This window comes from Halichoerus grypus, chromosome 8 (assembly GCF_964656455.1).
Source record: "Halichoerus grypus chromosome 8, mHalGry1.hap1.1, whole genome shotgun sequence".
In the NCBI taxonomy this organism is placed as follows: domain Eukaryota; kingdom Metazoa; phylum Chordata; class Mammalia; order Carnivora; family Phocidae; genus Halichoerus; species Halichoerus grypus.
The window spans coordinates 3,501,315-3,520,016 of record NC_135719.1 but is presented as its reverse complement, the minus strand read 5'-3'; the positions used below and the strand labels follow the sequence as shown (position 1 = coordinate 3,520,016).

Genomic DNA, 18,702 nt, shown 5'->3' with positions numbered 1-18,702 from the left:
TGGCTCTGGTCTTAATCTCATGGTCATGAGTTCAAGCCCTGCTTTGGGCTCCACACTGGGCATGGAGCCTACTTAAAAAAAAAAAATTAAAAAATTTCTGCTCATCTAAGAATGCCATTTAAAAAAGTAATAAAAAGACAAACCACAGGTGAAAGTATTCACAATACATATCTAGAAGAAAATAGTCAAAATACATATTATCTCTGACTATAGACTTATATTCAGACTATGTAAAGAATTCTTACAAGTCAATAATAAGCAGTTAAAAATGGCCCAAAGATTTGAAGAGACACTTCACAAAAGAGGGCATATAAATACCCAATAAGCACATGAAAAGGTACTCAACATCATTAGTCACGCTGGTACCAAAGAGACTTAGAATTATAGTGTACTGAATAAGGTATATTCTCAGAGACATTAGCAAATGTGGGGTCTAGGGCTAAGACATTTACAACCTAATTTGTAGCAAATAGGTTCTAGTGATCATTACTGAAAAAGAAACAGTAGTTTAGAGCTGCATACCTACAGGAAAATAGGCAATGGGCGTGGACGGTTGTGTCCCGAGGCTTCTAAATATCTGCCCAAGGTTACAGCATCCATAGACATAAGAATGAAGCCATCAAAGATACGCTGAGTGATAGAGTAGTCCAGAATATTGAAATCCACATCATTGGAGCAAGATCAGAAATTGATTAGACATATATTTAGGATGTTAAGACAGGTGGGGTTGAAGGGAAATGGGGAGAAAAGGCACAACTGGATTAGTTTACAGTGTCCTACATGGAAGTTCCCTTCTGCTCAAGAAGGAGGATGGTAGGTCAGGATGGGTCCAAGGTAAGTGGATTAGGGCTCCAGGGATGTCTTGTGAATTTGAGAGCGCCAGCTTGGCCTCAGTCCCATGTGTTCATGAAAACACTGGGTCTGAGCTGAGGGACACCAGTTGCTGTGGGCATCACTGCGCATGCCAATGGCCGGACACCAGCTTTGACCTCACCTCATGTTGGATATACTTTTGATCTCTCAAAAAACCCTGTAATACACTGTTGGCCTAACCAAAACATCCTGGAGAGAGCAAATGCCTGGGTATTTGCCTCTTGTCATTCCTTGGTCTATAGGAAAAGTCCGTTCTGCCATAGAAGGGTAGGCACTTAGAAATCAGTACTTGATTTAAGGAGCTGATTACTGGTGTCTGGTCGTGCCACATATCCCCCCAGCTGCCTCCAGGGGGCAGTCTTACGGGGGCAGGTCAGTGGCAACCACTTCGTCTGATGAATTCTTTTCCTCAGATCCTCCATGGATTTCTTTGAAACAACCGCAGGATCCTATAAGCCGACGGTATTACGGTTACGTCACGTTAAGTGTCCATGCAGCAGGCAAACAACAGTTCGTAGCTCACCTGGTTAGCAGGGCAACTCAGCTCGACTGGAAGGGATATAGAACGTGATATACTGAGTGAAATTCAAAATCTGATGGGAATGTTGGGTTTTTAGGAAATGTGGCAGGTAAAACATAGAAGGACAAGGTCAGGAGTAGATGCTGATCTCAGACCCTGGAAATCAGCCCAGGAGGCAGACCTGGCTCCCTGTGCATCTGCATTTCTCGAGGGAGACGAGGAACTGGCCGTGATTGCCGTCATAGACGCTGACTGTGTATTCAGGGAACAGCCCAGGTTTTGTGAGGGGGACTCGATAACACTTTCAGAACCACCGAGGGGCCCGGGGTGAGTCACCAGCAGCTCTTGTGCTTAGCATCAGGACCGGAGCACAATATAGTCATTTCCTCCTGGGAATTTGGTAATGGAAGAAATTTTACATCCAGATTTGGGGCGTATTTATGTTAGCATATTATTGTTAGAGTATCTTAATGTCTTTTGGTCTCAGTTGTACAATCTCTGATCAGCTAGGTCAGACAACACAGTAAGACATAATTTCAGGTGGGATAGAGGATACAGGATACAGAGTTTAGGTCTTGGTGGTGATAGTGGGTAGAATAATGGTCACCAGAAAATATGTCCTAGTCTTAACCCCCCAGAACCTGAGAATGTGACCTCACTTGGAAATAGGGTCTTTATAGATGCAATTAAGTTAAGGATCTTAAGATCCTGGATTGGGGAGGGGGGCCCTAAATCTAATAATTGGTTCCTTACAGGAAAAAGGAGAGGGACAGGGGCACCTGGGTGGCTCAGTCGTTAAGCGTCTGCCTTCGGCTCAGGTCATGATCCCAGGGTCCTGGGATCGAGCCCCACATCGGGCTCCCTGCTCAGCGGGAAGCCTGCTTCTCCCTCTCCCACTCCCCCTGCTTGTGTTCCCTCTCTCGCTGTGTCTCCCTCTGTCAAAAAAAAAAAAAAAAAAAATCTTAAAAAAAAAAAGAAAAAGGAGAGGGACACTTGTCACAAGACAGACACATCGGGGTAGGTCATGCGAAGATCACGTGGAGGCAAAGGCCGAGATGGGAGGGATGCAGCCCGCAGTCGAGGAAGGCCCGTAGCCACCAGAAGGGGGAAGAGGCGAGGAAGGATTCTCCCCCAGGGCCATCGGCCGGAGCGCAGACTTGGCAACACCTTGATTTCTGACTTCTGCCCTGAAGACCAGTGAGAGAATACGTTTGTGTAGTTTTAAGCCACCCACTTGTGGTAATTTGTTACAGCAGCCCCAGGAAAGCTAATGGAGTGGCCTTGGAGTTAATTCAATTCTTGCACTGTTTTAACTCACGTCAGAGTCTTCTAGGGGAAAATCTACCCTGTCCATGGGGATATTACAGTAGTGGCCTCATGAAGACAGGCAGTGGGGTGTTCTGAGACGGACTGAGCCCAAGAGACTAACAGAAGAACCCCCCAGGAATGCCGGGGTTGGGGCTGGTGGCCGATCCTTCTTCTCTGCTTTGGTATTTCCTCCACAGAGAAGCAGCTCTGTTAGTGTGACTTTCCTACCCTCTCTATGTCCTCTAGTTCCTGAGCCCTGGGTCCAGAGGGAAGCAGAATCCGAGGGCGAGTTTTTTGGGAAAAGGGGCAGGGCAGACATCAGCTACGCTCCTCCCTTCCCCTTCTTGGGAGCAGCTCACCTGCGGAGAGCGCACAGATGCTCAGCGGCCGCCGGATGGGCTCTGCCCAAGCGTTCCCCTTCTGTCTTGTTGCTCAAGATTTGGGCAGAGAAACAGGTGCTGTTCACAGGCTCCCTTGCACACTCACACTTACCGTATTATTTCTAGTTTTAAGCTAGCTGATGGTTATTCTCCTACCATTCTGTCCTACTATTTCAGTCTACATACTTACCCAGTCGATATGGATGCGTTTATCATTGTGGCACGAAGCCATAGGAACGGTGAGAGATGAGGACACGAGGCTGCCTCCCTCTAGGATCTCCCAGTGCACCTGCAACTCGGAAATGACCCTTCTCCCAGGCCCTGTGACTCCTGAGATTTCAAAGATGGGGGAGTTAGTGCTCCCTCAGAACCTTGGCTGGGAAGATGACCCCTCTTGTTTACCTTAAACTGAATACTTTTTAAAACCATGGTCTCTGGTTTACCTAGCCGAGAGGAAGCTAAAGGAGGAGGCTGGTAAGAGGCATGCCAATGTAGTAGCCTCCTACGGAGGGGAGACCCCTCCACCACCCCCCACCACGTGCAGAAGGCCGGCAGATAGCATCCCTAACCTGGCTCCTGGCACCGGGTTGACAACAATCCGCTTCTAATCAACTATTGGAAAGAAAACTGGATCGTGTGCTTGTGCCTTGGGGCTCCCCGTCAGCACGGTTTCACATCCAGAAGTGCGTTGGACAACGTGCATCCAGCCTTCTTCAAGCTGTTCTCTCTCTCTCCCAAAGCCCCGGTCACCCCAGCAACCTCTCCCCTCATCTTCTCATCTCTCAAACTCTGCACACTGCTCTCCTTTGCCCTCCCCTGGATCCTTTCTTCTCTGGGTCACTGCATATAATTTATTAGTAGAAATTCTTCTGATTCTTTCCAAGCCCAGGAGAAGTCTCCCAGCTGATTGAGCAGAAAAAGAATCAGTCCATCTTTTTTTTTAAAGATTTTATTTATTTATTTATTTATTTATTTGAGAGAGAGCGCGAGCATGTGACACAGAGAGAGAGCGAGAGAGAGAGAGAGAGAGCGTGCATGAGCAGGGGGGAGGGGCAAAAGGGGAAGCAGACTCCCCGCTGAGCAGGGAGCCGGACTCGATCCCAGGACCCCGGGATCATGACCTGAGCCAAAGGCAGATACTTAACCCACTGAGCCACCCAGGCGCCCCAGAATCAGTCTGTCTTTAAAGGCAGAGGGGTAAAACAATATTGCCAACCTGCAACATTACTTTTTCTTTTGTGCTTGTCACCCCATTTACTTCCAGAGCAGTCTTCCTGCCTTCCCAGCAGAGCTGAAGGAGGACATTGAAGGTGGGCAGCTCTCTTCCCTCGTCATGAGGGCCCTTGTTGGCGGAGCGATGCTTACTACTGCTGTAGCTCATCGACCCTCCGTGTCTCAGCTGTGGGGATGATTTTCTTCCCCGGTTTCCAGCACTAATGTAGACTTTTATATCATATCCATTTAGTGGTTATGCTTAGGTGGTTTGAGTAAAAAAATTGAGCTCAAACCATCTTTTTGGATCAGAAGTCTCTACCTGACCTGAAATTTCATGTCAATACCAGGGTTTTTGTTTTGTTTTGTTTTGTTTTAGTTTTCTTTTCCAATTTCTTTATTTATGCTTTGCAGAACATAGGACATTGTGTTCTCAGTTTTCCTGACTACATACATGAACTGAGGAACATTTATTTCATGCAGTCTTTTGGTTTCTTTCTTGGTTTTCAAAAACAACAATAAAAATACACTGCTCTGGCACATATTTAATGAAATAGCATTTAGCAATTTCATGGGGAATGCCAAGTAAGTCCCACTCTTGCTTTGATGGTAAACCAGGGACCCAGGCTAGGACTGAATGTCATACTTGCCTTGGAGGACTCGGGGGCTTCTGGGTATGCCTTTCAGGCTGACGCTCACAACGGAAGAGCAAAAGAACAGAGTTGAGAAAACATGCTTCAAGCCTGAGCCTCTGAGCCATATGAGCAAACGATGAAGACAAAGGCAGAAATCAAAATCAGAAACCAGTATGTTCCTCTTCCTCTTATGTTCTCTGTGTTAGTGAATGACACAGGGTCCATGTCAAAAATCAGGGAGCTAGCCTTGACTCATCTCTCCCTGGTCCCCTACGTTTTAAGTCATTCACCAAGTCGTATCAATCCTCTCTCTCTGACAACTCTCAAATCCATCGATTTCCTCCTATGCCCCTGACGGCTTGTGCCAGGGTATGCTAATAGGACTCTCGCTTGGGTTATTAAACATACAGCAGAGTAATCATTCCAATCTTATCATGCCGTGGCTCTGCCGGATAGTATTCTAAGCAAGCCCTTGAGCTTAAAGTCCAAAACCCCATAGCATGGCAGCATGTGTGCCCTTCACAAACTTGACCCCTGCCCACTTTCTGTCCATTGAACTTGAGCAAATGCCATTTTCACTTTGTGCCCCGAATGTATTCGTCTGCATAGACTGGTTTATGCTACAGTAACAAATAACTGAAAAACATCAGAGGTTCAACAGATAAAAGGTAATTGCTTGTTCATATAAATCCCAGCGTAGGTCGGATGACTCTCCAAGCCATCCGTCCATGAATTCATGGGCCAGCAATCCAGGATCCTTTGACTTGTGGCTCGTCATGCCAATGCACAGCATCTGTGTTAACTGCCCAAGGGGAAGAAAGGGACTGGAGAAGCCACGGGAGCTTTCCATTGCCTTGACTCGGAAGAGATACACAGCAATTCCACTCTTATTTCATTGGCCAGAATAAGTCACATGGCTCTGCCAGAAAGCTGGGAATCGTAGCCTCCAAGGAGGAGGCATATGAGAAGGGATTTGGCAAATGTGCCACATTTTCTCTGCCACACCAAACATTTGAAAAGCATGTGGTTGTTAAATTGGAACTTTCATCCTTGGGCCTTTGCACGTTTTCCTTTTCGTCTGGAATTCTTACTTCACACCCAAGCCTTCTTCATGAATAATTCCTGCCCAGACCTATTTTTGTGGAGGAATGCATGGGAATGCTAGGCTAGAACCTCTTTCTCAGGATTCTGAAAGCTGGAACAGTATTCTAGAAGCTAGCTTTTAACTGGCATCCTTAAAATGAGAGATAAGTTACATCCCTTTAAGTTTGATTTTCAAATCAAATCAAAATGTTTATTTATGTAGATTTTCATATCTCCCTGTGTGATAAAAAGAAGTTATGTTTAGATGGTTGGTTCTTAGTCAATGAGCATCCATATCTCTAGTTCTGGACCTGATGTGATATCCAGCCCATTTCACAGCTGATATGGAAAAGAGAAATGAGATGAACAAGTAACAGATGAACTATTTCTTAATTCTCTCTCTCTTTTTTTTTTTAAGAGAGGGAGAGAGAGCATGAGTGGTGGAGGGGGAGCAGAGGGAGAGGGACAGAGAGAATCTTAAATAGGCTCAACACTCAGCCCAACGTGGGACTTGATCTCACAACCCTGAGATCATGACCTGAGCTGAAATCAAGAGTCAGACGCTTAACCCACTAAGCCACCCAGGCACCCCCTTAATTCTTTATTTTATTTTTTTTTACTGTAATAAAGTTGTCAACACTGTATTATCTATTATTATGTAACAAAGTATCACAAAGCTGGTGGCTAAAACAATACACGTATCTTGCAGCTTCTGTATTTCAGAAATCTAGGCAGGGCTTACCTGGATCCCCTGTTTCAGGGTCTTTCCCGAGACTGCAGTTAAAGTGTCGGCCAGGGCTGAGGTCTCATCTGAGGCTTGACTGAGGAAGGATGCACTGCCAAGTTCATGTGGTTGATGGCAGAATTCAGTTTTTTTGATGGTTTTCTGCTGGAGGTCCTTAGCGCCTTGCCACATGGGTCTCTCTATTATTGGCTCCCTTGATCATATCAAACAAGGGAGTCTCCTGGCAGGAGGGAAGTTACAATGTTATATAACATAATAAAAAAAGTGCTGTCCCATTGCCTTTGTCAAGTTCTTTGTGTGTGTGTGTAGTTTTATGGTTTTATCAACACAAATATGATGGGCACACAAGTTGTCTATTCATTTTTTTTTGCTGCATAGCCTGGCACTGGGCTTGCTGACTCTGATGGCCAGCTGGGCTGCTCTTTCCACCGTGGTTCTGTGGTTCTTGGGGGAGACGTGAGCAATCTCTGCACAGTAAGATTTGTTGCACCTCAGCGGCACTTCAAGCTCCTTGATGCTGTGGACTAGGAGCTTCCAGAAGCCACTGGGCAGCATGTGCTCTGTTTTCTTACTGCTCCTGTAACCATTGTTGGGCATCAAGATCTGGCCCTTGAATCTTCTATGTACCCTATTGTCAATGCCTTTGGGTTTCTGCCAGTTGTGCTTAATTTTGACATATGGATCTGACTGGTGCTGGATCAACTTCTTGGTCCTCTTTTTAATGATCTTGGGCTTCGTCAGAGGTCTGAGGTGGCCATGATGCCCAGCAGGAGATGGCTGCCACCTCTGCATGCAGCACCGAGGAAGAGAGACCTTGTCATATTTTATTGCTAGAAGTAAGTCACAGGTCCTGTCCACACTCAAGGGGAGGGGATTACACAGTGGTGTGAATACCAGGAGACAGGGTCATTGGGGGGGGGGCCCGTTAGGATATGTCTACTGCAGATACTCTACAATGTTCCCTCAATTCCTTATGAGTCTTAAGATGCACACATAACTCACATGTGTGTTATATGGTCAGATAGGATTTGTTCTAGAGCAAAAAAAAAAAAAAAGTGATGAATTTACTTATTCTTTCCTAGATCTGACCCCCACCCCAGGCATTTTTATTATTCTAAAATGCCTATTTGGGATAGTAGATTGGTTTTCATTGGAGAAAAGTAGAGAAAGAGAGTAGATTTCCGATTTTATTTTAAACAAGAAGATCCTGTGCCTGTACGTAAACGTTAGCTATCAACTGAAACATCATTTCTCCTAAGAATCTCTAACACCCCCATGACTGCATTAATTGCCATCCTACCCAGTTCTTTTATAGCTCCCTGTTCTGACACCTCTGGGAACATTTCTCATACCCTATCTCATTTGCTCCTTCAGGGATGGAGTAATATCTTATCATGCCATTGGGTTCCCAGGACCTAGCCCATGCCTGGCACAAAGTAGACTGGCAGTTAATATATATGGCATTTCACTGCATTGAAATGAAGTTTTCTTTGGATCTGAAGCTGACCAGTTGTGGATGGTGGGATCTGAAGGAAATTGGTTCTTCACACTCATTCTAGAACATTTTTGCCTGCGTCTTGGTAAAGAAGGAATAAAAATGCCTAATGAGGGGCACCTGGGTGGCTCAGTTGGCTAAGCGTCTGCCTTTGGCTCAGGTCATGATCTCAGGGTCCTGGGATCGAGGCTCGAGTAGAGCTCTCTGCTCAGCAGGGAGTTTGCTTCTCCCTCTCCCTCTCTCTCTGCTTATGTTCCCTCTCTCACTGTCTCTCTCTCTGTCAAATAAATAAATAAAACCTTTAAAAAAATGCCTAATGGGCTATCAAAACCATCCCAAAGTAAGTGTGTTTTGCAAACCTAATACGTAGAAATGTTTTTTGTTGAACTTAACACATGAAAAAAGACTTTTCAAGTATTCCTTAGAGGTGTTTCCAACCCAAATATTGCCAAGCTGGCAGAGTAAGGAACATGTGGGGAAGCTGACTGAAGGGGCGGGTCTCATTTTGTGGGGAAGGTAAGTGACATGCAAAATGACATAAGGAATAAGCTCTTCTTGACAACTTGGAAGAAAACTGTTATCACAATTTGAAACAATAGTGAGTACAGAAAAAAAAATAGTGTGTACAGAGTACTTTGCACTCTGTTCTTTTTTGTGCAAATTGATCAATCCCAGAATAAAATCTTGGTCTCCTAGAGTTGTCAGAGGTGATGTTCTAGATGCGATTTTTTTTCAGAAAGCTAAGAGTGAAGAGGTAAAGGAACATATCGTGCTTGGTTTTGTTTTCTTTTTCTTAAATTTAACCCTTTTGTGAGTGAATGTTTTTCTAAAATGTAGCATGTACTTTGATACATCCATAAGCAGAGTCTGATTAACAAATGCATTCATAAATCATCTGGATTCGTGAACATGAACGTGAACATGAACACAGTACTGTGGCATCACATAGTGATTTTCTCAGGCCTTCTGAGGGGAATAAAACTGTCCCAGACTATGGTGTTTTTTTTTTTTTTTTTCCCCACTTCTCTTGTGCCTTTTATTGTTCTTCTATCGTGACTTTATGTTGTTAGTATCCCTTTTCTTAGCAGGCTTTCTTTTCCTTTCAAATTTAGAGCCTCTAATTTACTCTTGAAAGCCAGATGAACAAACACGTTGGAACTATGTGCAAACAAAGAATCAAAAGTTTGAGTGGGACCCAAGTGTTTGCTGAGACGTAATATGCTTAAATCTGATGTCAGGTGAATGCTCAGAGGCCTTTTGTGTTCAGGTTGGGGTTAGAGCCACAGAGATTGCTGTGGTTGAGTCATAGATTAGGAAGCTGCTGCTATATTATATGAGCAGAGTATAAAAACAATTTTGGACATTACCCTGGAAGGATCTATTGCCCGCTATGTAGCAGGGAAAGCTGATGCTCAGAGAGGTGAAGTGACTTGCCCCAAATCCCCCAATTTGTGGCCAATCCTGGACCTCAGTAGTGGGTTTCCTGATAATAGTTCCAGTGTTCCCCGCTCACCTTGCGCCTCTGAGGGGAAAACAAGGGTTGTCAGGGGCAGAGTGAAATGGTTCAAGGCTACTAGCAAATCCATTCGTCCTGGGACATCTGTGTTTTGCTTCCGTTCCACAGTAGAGTCTATCTGGACTTTGTGTGTGTGTGTGTGTGTGTGTGTGTGTGTGAGATTATCAGAGCATAAGATCACACAAAACCAAGTCAGGTCAGTACCTTCCTATCCTACAGGCCATGTGGGAACCAGCCTTGGTTTGAGTCATGGAAGGTCACCAGATCCCAGCTCTGTTCGTTTCCAACACTTGAGGGGACTCTAGCCCTCCTTATCCCACCCCTAAAGATTTGAAGCTTTCCAGAAAAGTCTGTCCAACCCCACCCTCCCGACAGAGATTCTGATTGGCTCAGAGCTCCGGAGCTGCAGCAATCCTAATTCCTAAGCTCCTGCCTTGAAATCGTGCCCCTCCGAGAAGTCACCAATCTGGCACCCTCAGGTGCTCTCTGGGGATCTCAGTGCAGGATGAGAGGAGACACCAAGAATGAGGGTGTGCCAAAGCACGGAGCCCCTCACCAGGTAGAACCACCTCCTGTCACCCCTCCTCCCAAGGGCTTTTTTTTTTTTTTTTTTTTTTTTTTGCTGAGGAGGCAGAAGACTTGAACACATTTTATAAAGCAAATTTCTGTTCCAAAGAGGGGCCCCACCCTGGACAGGCGGAAAACGATAACCGCTAGCTGAGCACGTTTCTCATATGGGGCTAAGGAGACCTGAAAAATCATGTGCAGTCAATGCTGTCAGTGTGGACGCTCTGTCCAGACCCCCAATATTGGCAGGTGCACCCGTCTCCCGGCTGAAGAGAGCACGGCTGCCGAGGGCTCACGCCTGAGAGCTCCTCTGGAGCGCTGTCTTTGGTTTATGGGAGCTGCCTGGGAGGTCGGGCCACCACCCAACTCTATGGGAGGCGAGGACTGACTGGCACGTGGACACCACAACCCAGGCCTGTTGCCTTAAGACTGGGCAAGTCTGCGGTGAAGCTCCCACTCCAGGGACCCTAAGGATCGAGCAAAGGCGAGACTGCACCTGGGCCCCAGGCTTGCTCTGCTCTCCCCCCTTTCCTGTCCTGCTCTCTACTCCCTTTCATTTTTTTCCTGTAAGAGCACGCTCTTGACGACCTCACAGTCCTCAGACACGGTGCTCACCTAGCAGTCCCCGCCTCTTATCCTGGTGGCTTTGGCCGACAGCCTATGATTGGCGCCTATTATAGTCAACGGCAACTTCTATAGCATTTGCTCCCAAATACTTTTCTCCAAGCCTCCAATGTCGTCTTCCTGGGTGTGTTTCTCAAACCCATCTCAGAAGTCCTGCAAGCTGAAAGAACAATTCTGTATCGAGAACAAATTCGGCTGATGCCCAGGAGGGATGTCCTCTCTCTCTCTTAGGGTAAAATGCACTTACTCCCACACCAGCATCATTGATAGGAACTCCCCCCGTGCATGCATCTCACACAAATGTTGCATTGTTGTGCTTGTCCGCCTATCTGGTCGGGGTTAGTAGGCGATGCTGGGAGTAGAGGTGGGGATCCCCGAGCCTCTTCCAGGGAAGAAGCAGATCCTGTGACTGGTAATGGAAACCGGAACTCAGGAAGATGGATCCTCCGGAGGAAGCGGAACTCGGTTTCTTAGGCCACTCAGGGTTGATGATGTTGCCCTTGTCCTCAGGCGGTGGGGATTCTCTTGGGGGGAGGGGAGGGGTAGTCTAGGACCTGAGCCCTCAGAGATGGGTTGGGTGGGCATCTCTGCACCCAGTGGCCCAATCCAACAGACTGGCTTTTTGGGGGTTCATTCTCTTCTCTTCTTCCCACACCCCAATCTTCTCCCACTTCTTTGGCAATGTCTTGTTTAAACATTTTGGCCAGATCTGAGTGGAGGGGGTGCACGGCAGAGGGGAGCGTGGGTGCGTGACTGAGGGAAGGTTCTGGGTCTACACTTGGGCAGAGTGGTGAAGCAGAGTCCTAATGGGGGTAGTTAGGTGGGAATCTGGGGACAGGGCCTGTGAGGTCCCGCCAGTCCTCCCTAGGTGGAGTCTGCCCTTCATGGCTCTTTGTCACCCTAACTCACAGTGCTGCAGTCACAAACAGGATGGCTTGATCTGCCGGAGGAACAGGAAGGCAGAACTGCACTCAGGGAGCTGGGAATGTTTGCTCTTCTCTTTTTCACTCCTGACCACTGTTTCTTGAGGCGCAGGCCTGGTTGGAGATGTAGCCCATGGGAGAGAGAGGCTCAGCCTGGCCTCCACACTTGATGTGGGGCTCTCCCTGGAGGCTGGCTCTGGAATCAAGAGTGCCCAGGGGAGAATGAGACAGGAAGTCCTGCGGGGGCATTAATACCTGGAGCAGAGCGACTCCGGTGTTCCCAACATACCTTCTGCTCCAGAGGCCTTCTTGGTGCCTTCCTGAACTGCGGGTGCGGGCAGCTCAGCTCACTCCAGCTGCACGGGGCATAATATCTCTTTGAATTCTCCATTTCATCTTGAATATTCATGTGCTTCTTGCAATAGACTCCATGAAACATCAGGGCTGGGGTTTTAGAATATGAATGACGTGAGAACTGGCACATTCTAGTTGCAAAGAACGTTTGATTCAACCTTTCTACATCAGTCTCCTCATTTGTAAAATGGAATAAAAACAGTGCCTCCCCCATAGGCTGGTGCGATGACCGAGTTAATTCGTGTGAAGTGCCTGGAACAGTGCCTGGTGCACCATGGATGTTCTGAAATGTTGTTATCCCCCTACTGTTACCCTGATATGAGAAGCACCTACGGTCGGTCCTCATTACTTGCAGCTTCCATGTTTGTGAATTCACCTCCCCGCAAAGATTTATTTGGAATTCGCAAATCAATACTCGCAGTTCATGGTCAGCTGGCAAAGGGGCGGAAATTGTGGATTGCCTGCTCCGCACGTTCCCAGCGAAGGTGGAACAGGGAGGCACTCCTCTGCCTTCTGGCGTCAGCTTTCACACTGTAAACAAGTTGTCCTTTTAGGGTCTATGCAGTACCACTTTCTACCTTTTTGTCTTCTTTGTTGGTGATTTCGCGGTTTAACAGGGCCCTGGAGAACAGTGCCGGAGCGCTTGCTAGCATATTCGGGCAGGAGTTGTACTGCTGGTGGCCGTGGGTGGGTTCGATGTCCATGAAGCGATAACGTATGTTTTAATGAGAACCACAGATAAAATGAAGTTGTGTCTTGATTGGTTGACGGATGTGACCGGGGCCTGGCAGGGACCTAACTCTGTATTTCAGAGGCTCACTATTCACAACCTCATTGTTCCCTTGACTTTGTAAGAACGTAACTAGGGAGAACTGCAGGTAGGTGCATTCTTTGTGGTTCTGCCCAGAGCTGCCGACCCTGGACTGAGTAGTCTCCCCCTGCATCCTGCTCTTCTGCCTCCTTCACACTGCGCATCCTCTGCTCATGTTTACCATGAGATTCCAGCCATTTCACATGGAGTGGGGAGACAGTCTGGAGATCCTCCTCTTGGCCAGAGGAGTCCCCGGGGCCAGGAAGGTAAGACGAGGGAGGAGGGCGAGCTCCTCTGCTCTCCCACCACCTGAATGTACCACCTACAGAACCGGCAGGAGAGCAACCTCGGGGATGAACAGCGGAGGAACTTCAGAGAGAAGAGCAGACGGGCTGCATCCCGGGCTTTGCAACTCACTGTGTGCAAGGTATTTATCCCCTGGGCCTCAGCTTCCTCACTGTGAAATGGGAATAATGATCCTGACCAACGCCACTGGGCGTTGTGAAGATTGGCTGGCACACGCCGCCACCCAAGGAAATGATGCCCGTGGTCGCACTTAGGTGGGGGCATAAGGTGGGGGCAGCCTTTCTGAGCAATTCCCTGGCCCCTGCCTTTATACCTCTGAGATTAGGCCAAAGCCGGGGACAAACATCGCGTCTTAATTCTCTCCACTTCCAGAAGTCCACAAGGAAAGTCATCCCTGTCCCCGGTCTTGACGCCCCTTCACCCTTCACCCCGGGCCTGGCACCCCATCGTTTGCGCAGCTCAAACAAGCCCAGCTCCCACGAAGCGGCCGCCGGTACCCGGCCCGGAGGTGCCCCTGCGCTCCCCTTAGGTCCGGCCCGGCCCGGGGCGCCCGAGGCCCGCGGGCACGAGCCGGCGGCTCCGGGCACCCGTCCGTGTGGCCGCTGCGCCGGCCCGGGAGGGGGCGGCTGGAGGCCCGGGGCGGCGGGGGGCGACGGCAGCGCTCCTCGCGGCTCCGACGGAGGCGGGGCGGCCCGGGCTGGCTCGCGAGGCCGCGGCCGCCTCTCCCCAGCGCGCCTGCCGCCGGTGGCGGCGTCGGCAATCCCGGCTCTTGGCACCGCGCCTGGCGGCCGGCCCAGGGCGAGGAGTGGCTTCCAGGAAGCGGGCGGAGGAGCGTTCCAGCCGCGTCTCGCCGTCGCCGAGGCCCCGCGCGCTCCGAGCGGCCCGGCCCGGCCCCCCGCGCGCCCCCCTCGTGCCCCGGCGCCCCCCGGCTCGGGCGGAGGGCGGAGGGCGGAGGGCGGCCGTGCACTTGCCGGGCGCTGCAGGTGGCGGCGCGCGCCCTCCGCCGTGGGCCCCGCCAGCGCTGCGCTGCGCGCCCGGAGGGGGCGGGAGAGGCGGGGCGGCCCCCGTCCCAGCCCCATTTAACTGCTCGGCGGCGGCGGCGACTGCGGCGCCGCGGGCTGGAGGCCGGCGTCGGGGAACCTTCTGGTCCCGGATTGCGCACGAGGTGTTGACGGGGCCGCTCCCGCCCGCCTCTCCGCCGCGCGCGCCGGGCCCGCGCCGCCCGGGCTGCACGTCCCGGGAGCGTCTGCGGCGCCAGGTGGGTGTCGCGAGCTCCGCGCGGGGGTCCGGGGAAGGCTGGACCCCGGGGGGGGGTAAGACTCGGGGCATTGGCCGCGGAGCAGGAGGGGGTTACCTCGCTGGGCCCGGGGTCTTCCGGGACCCGGGCGCTCAGCCTCGCCGCGGCTCGGAGACCTCGGGTCCGCACGCTCCGTGGGGTCCTGGAGCATTCGGGGAGGGACGTGCGGGGCTCGCCCTCACTTGTGGGGGCACCCCGGAGAGGGGGGGCTTTCGGGGTTGGGCTTCCCAGGCGGAAAACGCACTGACAGCCGCCGGGAGCGGTGAGCGTCGGAAGGGCCCGCCGCCCGGCCGGTGGGGCTCGAGCGCCCGGAGCGCCAGGGGCCGCGGCTACGCGCGCGCGGGGAAAGCGAGCACACGGTGCCGGGGCCGCGCGGACGCAGGAGGGGCCACCGCCGGGCGGCGGGCAGCCGGCGGGGTGTGCGGCGGGGCGGCCGGGGCGAGCCGGCGAGGGGGGCGCGCGCTCCCGGGGCCCGGCACCGGCCGCCTCCCTTCGGCCCCGAGTCGCCGCCTCAGGTCGGCAACAGCAGCACATTTGCGGATCGCATTAGGCCAGGCCCGTAATGCTTTCTCCAGATGGAGAGAAGCCACCGACCCGCCCCCGGACACCGGCTCCGCCAAGGCGCCCGCGAGGCGAAGCGAGAGGCGAGTGTGACTCCGGCTTTTCCAGTCTCGACTCGTACTGATTTCCCTGTAAACTGTCAGGAGAACTCCGCAGAACCCCCCACGGCCCTCCTGGGCGCAGGGGGGCCTCTCGTGGTTCGCCCTCACCTACTTTTGGGAGGTTGTGTTGGACGGGCGCTGAGGCTGTGCCCTCTGAACCTCCCCAGACTCAGCTCTGACCTCTGTGGCTGCAGGTCCGGGGTTCGGACAGCACACGGTGTCACCTGCTGGGGAAAGCCTTGAACTATCAGAAGACATGCGTTCCAGTGTCAGAGCAGTCACCATCTTGCTGTGTGACCTTAGGCAGGTCCCTTCCCCTCTCTGCGCTGGCTTGGTTGGTCTGAGATTCATTTTCGCCTGAAGTCGAAGAAGCTGGCAGGTGCCCTAATCCTTGGCTCCAGGCTGGCTTCCTGAGTCAGATGCCAGTAGCCACACCCTGCTGCTGACACACGAGCTGGAAAGTGGCTGGTGCAGAGATGTCTCAGCTTCTGAAGGGCTGGAGGTGTGGGTTGCACATGGGAGGCAGGTCCAGCTGCCTTCCTGACCTTGATGTGGACCCATCTGGACCCTGTAGTAGGTAGCCCCATCCTGGACTTGCACAAACCTTTTCCAGGCATTGTGGGAGGCTCAGGATCCCTCGCTCTGATCGGTCTCGTAAGTCATGGGTACTAGTTCTGGTGGCAGAGCTGGCTGGAAACCAACTTTTTCTTCTTTTGTAGGCTCAAGAGAGATCCCCAGGAGGCTGGACCCCATGGCTTCCTGGCAGAGCTCCTGGTGGCTGCTGATATGGATGGTCTTCATGCACTCTGCCCTCCTGCAGGTAACATGGAGGAGAAGAAGAATGGCAGGCATCCCTCCGCTTGCTTAGGAGCATTACTGTAGATCACCTAAGATGTGGTGTGATTTGTGTTAATCCTATACCAAAGAGAATCTGATTTTCTCTCTTACCTCCAGCAAATGGTATTTCTGGTTGTTTTAGCTATAAGAATGATTCAAGTCCCTTGGACCCTCTCTGAGTCCTGATCAGGGCCTGGATGCCCCTTGGATACCATGTACCAGCAGTGACTTGGGGATGTGGTGGACCCTGTCTTTTCAGTCTAGAATGGCTGTCTGCATGTGCCCGGGAGAGGTGAGGCTGCTAGAGGCCAGGACACAATGAATGGGGCAGAGCCCAGCTTCTGGCCTTAGCTCAGCCACTAAGTAACTAAGTAAGTATTCTGAGTGTACTTCTGTCAGCACATATCACACTGTTCTGCAGTCCTTTCTTTAGACTGCTGTCTTTCCCACTAGCCTGGGTGGGGGGCGCTCATCTCTTGCATCCTCATTTGCCGATAGGGCAGATTGAAATAAAGGAGTGAAGATAGTATTGCCCGAGAGACGATAGGGAGTGGTGGGGACAGCGGCAAAGTGGAGGGCACATGCTGTATGTGGTTAGAGCAGCCTCTACTCTCCTCCAGCTGGTCATTGCCAAGTGGGAACCCAAGCCCGGGATTGCCGTATCTTCTAATTTCTCAAGATAGCTGGACCATCCAGATTTCCTATGAAACCTCCCGGTTTTGAAAGCCCTGAAAGCCAGACAAAGGTGTTTGCAGCCTGGATTTAGCCAAGCAGTTTGTAGCCCTCGGTCGGTCTCAAGGGGCGGAGCACATCTTAGTGTCGTGTCCCCAGGGCTGCTGCTAGCCCAGGATAGCCCCTTGTGGGAATTAGAGCAAGGCAACTCCTCTCTTCAGACATAATTTCTTGGGCATATGGGCTAGAAGGGCTTTAATGTCTGTTCAATGAGGGTGCACACTTGAATAAAGACACACACCTTGGGATCGATTAACCAGGCTGCCTCTCAGTTCACTTTCTTGGACACAGTGTTTCCGAGCCTCTTCCAACTCCAATGGCCCATGATTTCGGTGGCTCATGAAAACTGGTTGTCGAGGTACAGTTTCTCCCCCATCATCCCATTTCATTGACACTGCTCCATAAGCACATTCTAAAAGAAGTCTTTTGTTAAGTATTTTCAGGGTGATTTTAGGGTTTCTCTAGTCAGTGAGGTGCAGTGTGGTGGTGGGTGGTGGGATTTGCTTTTCTGTCCCATTAGCAGATCTGAACCAGGCTTTATTCCTGGTCAACTGGGGCTGAGGTTTCAAGGCACCGCGTTTCATTTTGTCTTCTTGCACCCTATAAAATTTAAATGTGCTTTGAGGCTGTCTGTTGACCTTTGGCCAAGGGCAGTGTTTGCCCAGCTTGAATCACTCAGTGACCTCTTTTGGATTTTTCCATATCTGTGTGCCTCTGGCAGCGTTTTTTCCCTGTACGGGGCAGTGTGTGCAGGAGATCGTAAAAGGAGGGTTCAGACCACACCATCATCCACACTGAGCACTGCTCGAATCCCAGCGCCCCTGCTTCCTGGCCTGTCGCACTGACTCGTCTGCATCGGCTTCGGCATGTGTAGAGAGGGGGAGCTACCTCATAGAACTGTTTGGAGGAGTTCATCCCCTGCAAGTGGAAGAAAGGAGCAGACAGAACAGTGTGTGCACGGAGGGCGTCTGCGATGGACGAGCTCCGCGGTCGCTGCCTTTATCGTGGTTTAGGACTGGAGCGGTGTCTGTAGGGTCGTCGTACCGTAGGGGGCGCTGGGGAGGCAGCAGCTGAGCAGAGACGGTGCTGCACCGGCTCGGAGCGGGGTGCGGCCCCATCTTCTCCGGGGAGTTCCCGCAGGTGAGCGGGACTGGCCGGGGCAGGCTCCCCATGGGTCGTGGGAGAATGTTCTAGTGAAGGGTCGGTCAGTCCTGAGACCCTGCTCGTGGGTTGGGCACGTGGTTGTCTGCCTAGGGTCAGCCTGGCTTTGTGACTTTGGCGTTTGGGGGCCTTCAGATGTTCCTCAGTATCTCCCCTTGCCTGGTACGTGCTGCCACTAGGTGGCTGGTAGAGAATTAACAGACACGAGGCTGAGCCACAGGGAGCGGGGCTGTGCCCACTCATTTAATAAAAGCTAGATTGCCTTTAATACATCAGCAGACAACTTAACCTCTTATACTCACTGACCACCAGTAACTGATGGACTGCAGAGCAGAGCATGAGGTCGGCAGTCTTGTGTTTGTCTAGCTGTTCTTGAGCGTTTCTGGAGGAGCTTGCTGTTTCCCTCACCCTTCCCTGGTCTTCCCCGAGAAGGCAGCTGCCTTCCTTAGCGAAATCTTGGGCGGATTCACTTTCATTTTTTCATTTTAAAAAAAGTCCAATCCGGTTTAAAATTTTGATTCCCCACTTAGATTTATTTTTTTATTTTTAATTATGTTCGTTTAGCCACTGAATAGTCCATCATTAGTTTTTGGTGTAGTGTTCAGGGATTCGTCAGTTGCCTTAACACCCAGTGCTCATCACAGCACGTGCCCTCCTCAGG

General features: G+C 50.9%; 2 protein-coding genes across 3 annotated transcripts in view; one reads left to right on the top strand and one right to left on the bottom strand.

Annotated features, from left to right (window-relative positions):
* Positions 1-7,113: 7,113 nt before the first annotated feature.
* On the bottom strand, positions 7,114-12,939 carry LOC144382820 (large ribosomal subunit protein eL32-like). Its single transcript, XM_078078768.1, has 4 exons — positions 12,804-12,939; positions 12,171-12,325; positions 9,765-9,773; positions 7,114-7,542 (listed from the first exon to the last, which is right to left on the bottom strand). Exons 1-4 carry the CDS (start codon positions 12,937-12,939, stop codon positions 7,114-7,116), a joined length of 729 nt encoding a protein of 242 aa, XP_077934894.1.
* A 1,370-nt stretch (positions 12,940-14,309) lies between these two features.
* The window catches only part of ADAMTSL3 (ADAMTS like 3), a 344,500-nt gene continuing 340,107 nt past the window's right edge, over positions 14,310-18,702 (top strand). For both annotated transcript variants that reach the window (XM_036072905.2, XM_078078809.1), the window contains exons 1-2: positions 14,310-14,610; positions 16,031-16,131. In XM_036072905.2, the coding sequence (XP_035928798.2) occupies positions 16,063-16,131 (69 nt within the window). In that variant the 5' untranslated portion in view covers positions 14,310-14,610; positions 16,031-16,062. The remainder of the gene's footprint in view (positions 14,611-16,030; positions 16,132-18,702) is intronic.

What these genes read in the sequence shown, in the direction of transcription:
- LOC144382820 (XM_078078768.1), bottom strand. Translation starts at nt 12,939, where the DNA reads ATGGACATCGAACCCACCCACGGCCACCAGCAGTACAACTCCTGCCCG. An exon ending in AGACAAAAAGGTAGAAAGTG is followed by an intron (nt 12,326 to 12,803) that starts GTACTGCATAGA and finishes CTAAAACCCCAG; the next exon opens with CCCTGATGTTTCATGGAGTC.